The sequence below is a fragment of the Mangifera indica genome, unplaced genomic scaffold, assembly GCF_011075055.1.
Source record: "Mangifera indica cultivar Alphonso unplaced genomic scaffold, CATAS_Mindica_2.1 Un_0084, whole genome shotgun sequence".
NCBI lineage: Eukaryota > Viridiplantae > Streptophyta > Magnoliopsida > Sapindales > Anacardiaceae > Mangifera > Mangifera indica.
In genome coordinates this window covers 28,897-31,215 of record NW_025401176.1, presented here as the reverse complement: position 1 = coordinate 31,215, position 2,319 = coordinate 28,897, and the positions used below count along the sequence as shown (strand labels likewise).

The 2,319-nt window shown below is 41.2% G+C and overlaps 1 protein-coding gene across 1 annotated transcript; it reads right to left on the bottom strand.

Annotated features, from left to right (window-relative positions):
• Nucleotides 1-270: 270 nt before the first annotated feature.
• Nucleotides 271-2,021, bottom strand: LOC123207514 (probable inactive patatin-like protein 9). Its single transcript, XM_044625011.1, has 2 exons — nt 783-2,021; nt 271-622 (listed from the first exon to the last, which is right to left on the bottom strand). Exons 1-2 carry the CDS (start codon nt 1,716-1,718, stop codon nt 395-397), a joined length of 1,164 nt encoding a protein of 387 aa, XP_044480946.1. The 5' UTR covers nt 1,719-2,021; the 3' UTR covers nt 271-394.
• Nucleotides 2,022-2,319: the final 298 nt, after the last annotated feature.

Here is a 2,319-nt window from a genome sequence, read left to right as displayed (position 1 = left end):
TTATAAGAAAATAACGATTTTATCCTTGTCTCTAATTAAAAAATTGGACGACAATTTATCTATGGGTGATAGTTTGAGTTTTTCATCTTTTATAGGTGTGAATGAGATTGGGCTAAAACTTGCGTAAAAAATTGTCCTTTTCCCTTTTTTTTTTTTTTTTTTGCCTGCTCAACCACACCTAGAATTTTATGCATTCACTTTGAGTTGACTTTGTTACCTAATGTAATTCCATTTTATTCTTTAGTATAAATCGTAGTTAAGAGTAATTAATTAAAGTGGTAATAGTTATTAGTTGCTATTAAACTCAAAGAACGATGATGGTTAACTAAAAAAAAAGTACAAGATATTGATTACAACTTACAAAATGGTTAACCAAAAAAAATTAAAATACTAGTTAACGGCCGTTAGCGAGAGGGCTGACGGCGGATTCCTTGCAGGGACTGGGTGGTAAACTGGTCTTCCTTGATGCAACAAGGCGTTGCACAAAGCTGTCGATTCTCTGGCCGTTAGTCTCCGTCAGTAACCGCTTCCCGCCAAACGGTAACGACTCCACCCCTCTCTCTTTCAGCACTTCTTCCTCCATTCTTGGACCCACCACGCCTTCGCTCATTAAACCGTTTGCCTACAGATTTCACGCCGTCAATCACTTCTTGACTAACTCAATGGCAAGTGAATAATAATAACAAAATAAAGAAAAATCAAATAAAAAATTTTCTTACTCATGTTCTTGCATTTCTAGGAGACCAAACAGAGTATAAAAATATATAAAAACATCTATATACCTGAATTCTAACGTAGTCAGAACGATTCCAACGAAAAGCGTTCCCCAACATTTGGTCTACGGTCTCCGACACTCCATCAAGAACAATGTCAACCACCGATGACGTGGAGCACTCGCCGTTTTGACGGAGTTTCCCACCACACGATCTACTCATTAGCGAACCGTTACCCAAAGAAAGAACTAGCAGATCCTCCACGCTGTTAACTGACGGAAAATCGCGCTTGTTGTGCAGCACGTGAGTAACTGCTGCTGCCGTTGGATTATTCATCACCAAACCGCCGTCAACGGCCGAGCAAGTGGTTTTTCCGTCGACAGACGTTAAAGAGAACGGTTTAAACAAGCTCGGCGTCGCTGATGTAGCATGGCATACTTGCCAGAGTTCGAAATTGAAACTCGGCGACTCAGACGCGTCGGCGCGGGAGAAGACAAAGGGAGCCGAAGTTTTCAAGTCAAAGCATGGAACAAGAAGTGGCTTACACGTGTCTTTCAGAGTAAGGTCAGTGCCGTCAATTCTCTTAAAGATTTCCTTCAAAACCTTATCCATGCTCTTGCCGGAGAATCTCTGTTGGCGGCGAAGAACTCCGGAGAATTTAACCCTGAAGAGTTCAGAGTTTCTGCTAGTGATCAACTCAACAGCATCTCTTGCGGTGAAGAGAGGACGGCCAGAGCCATCATCGGCAGTAAGCATGGACGCAAGGAGAGCTCCAATGCCAGTGCCAGCAATAATATCGAAAAAATCAGCGATTCGACAGCCAGGATCACCGGTTTTGAGACGGATCTGGTCCTCAAGGTGGATTAAAGCAGTGCCAGCAGCAATGCAGGTAGTTCCTCCACCATCGATGCTAAGAACTCGACTCTTCTTGGTGGTTTCACAGTGCGACAACCATTTCTGCTCCAGCTTCGTAAAGATCTCTAATGTCACCTTACTCAATTCCATTTCTTTCAGACTCACTCAGTAAATAAAATTTTACGAAATGATTGATTTTTAGTGTGAAGGATTTTGATGAGTCCCTGACAAAAAAAATTATAAAGGAGAAGAAGGGAGAGGCTTCACGCTTTGTCGATGAGAAGCATTAAATGAGTGAAAAAGAAAAAAGGCGCTCTCTCTAATTCTCTGTTGGCTGGGTGGAAGTGAAAGTGTGAGAGTTGAGGGTTGGTAGTGGGACTATACACTCTCTCTCACTGTAGCATTACTCCCTGAGTTGTCGAAAGTTAAAACCGGAAAGAGAAGTAGTACGCTTTGGGTGTTGGAGGTGGTTATATATATAATATTTTTCTATTTTAATTTGTTTATTGATGATGATTCATTTTTTTTATTTGTAGCGAGCGTCCTACTACGTGTATTGACTGTCCTTGCACGTGCAACTGCGCGTGCTGTTATCGATCAACTGGAAGCGCGAACATCGGCTTCTGACTCGGCTCGGCTTGATTTAATGGTCTCCTTCTGTTTCCTTATTATTAATTTAATCAACCGGTACTTAACCCCTTAAAGATAGATTTAATAACCAAAATTCTTTAAAAAGTTTTAGAAATAATAA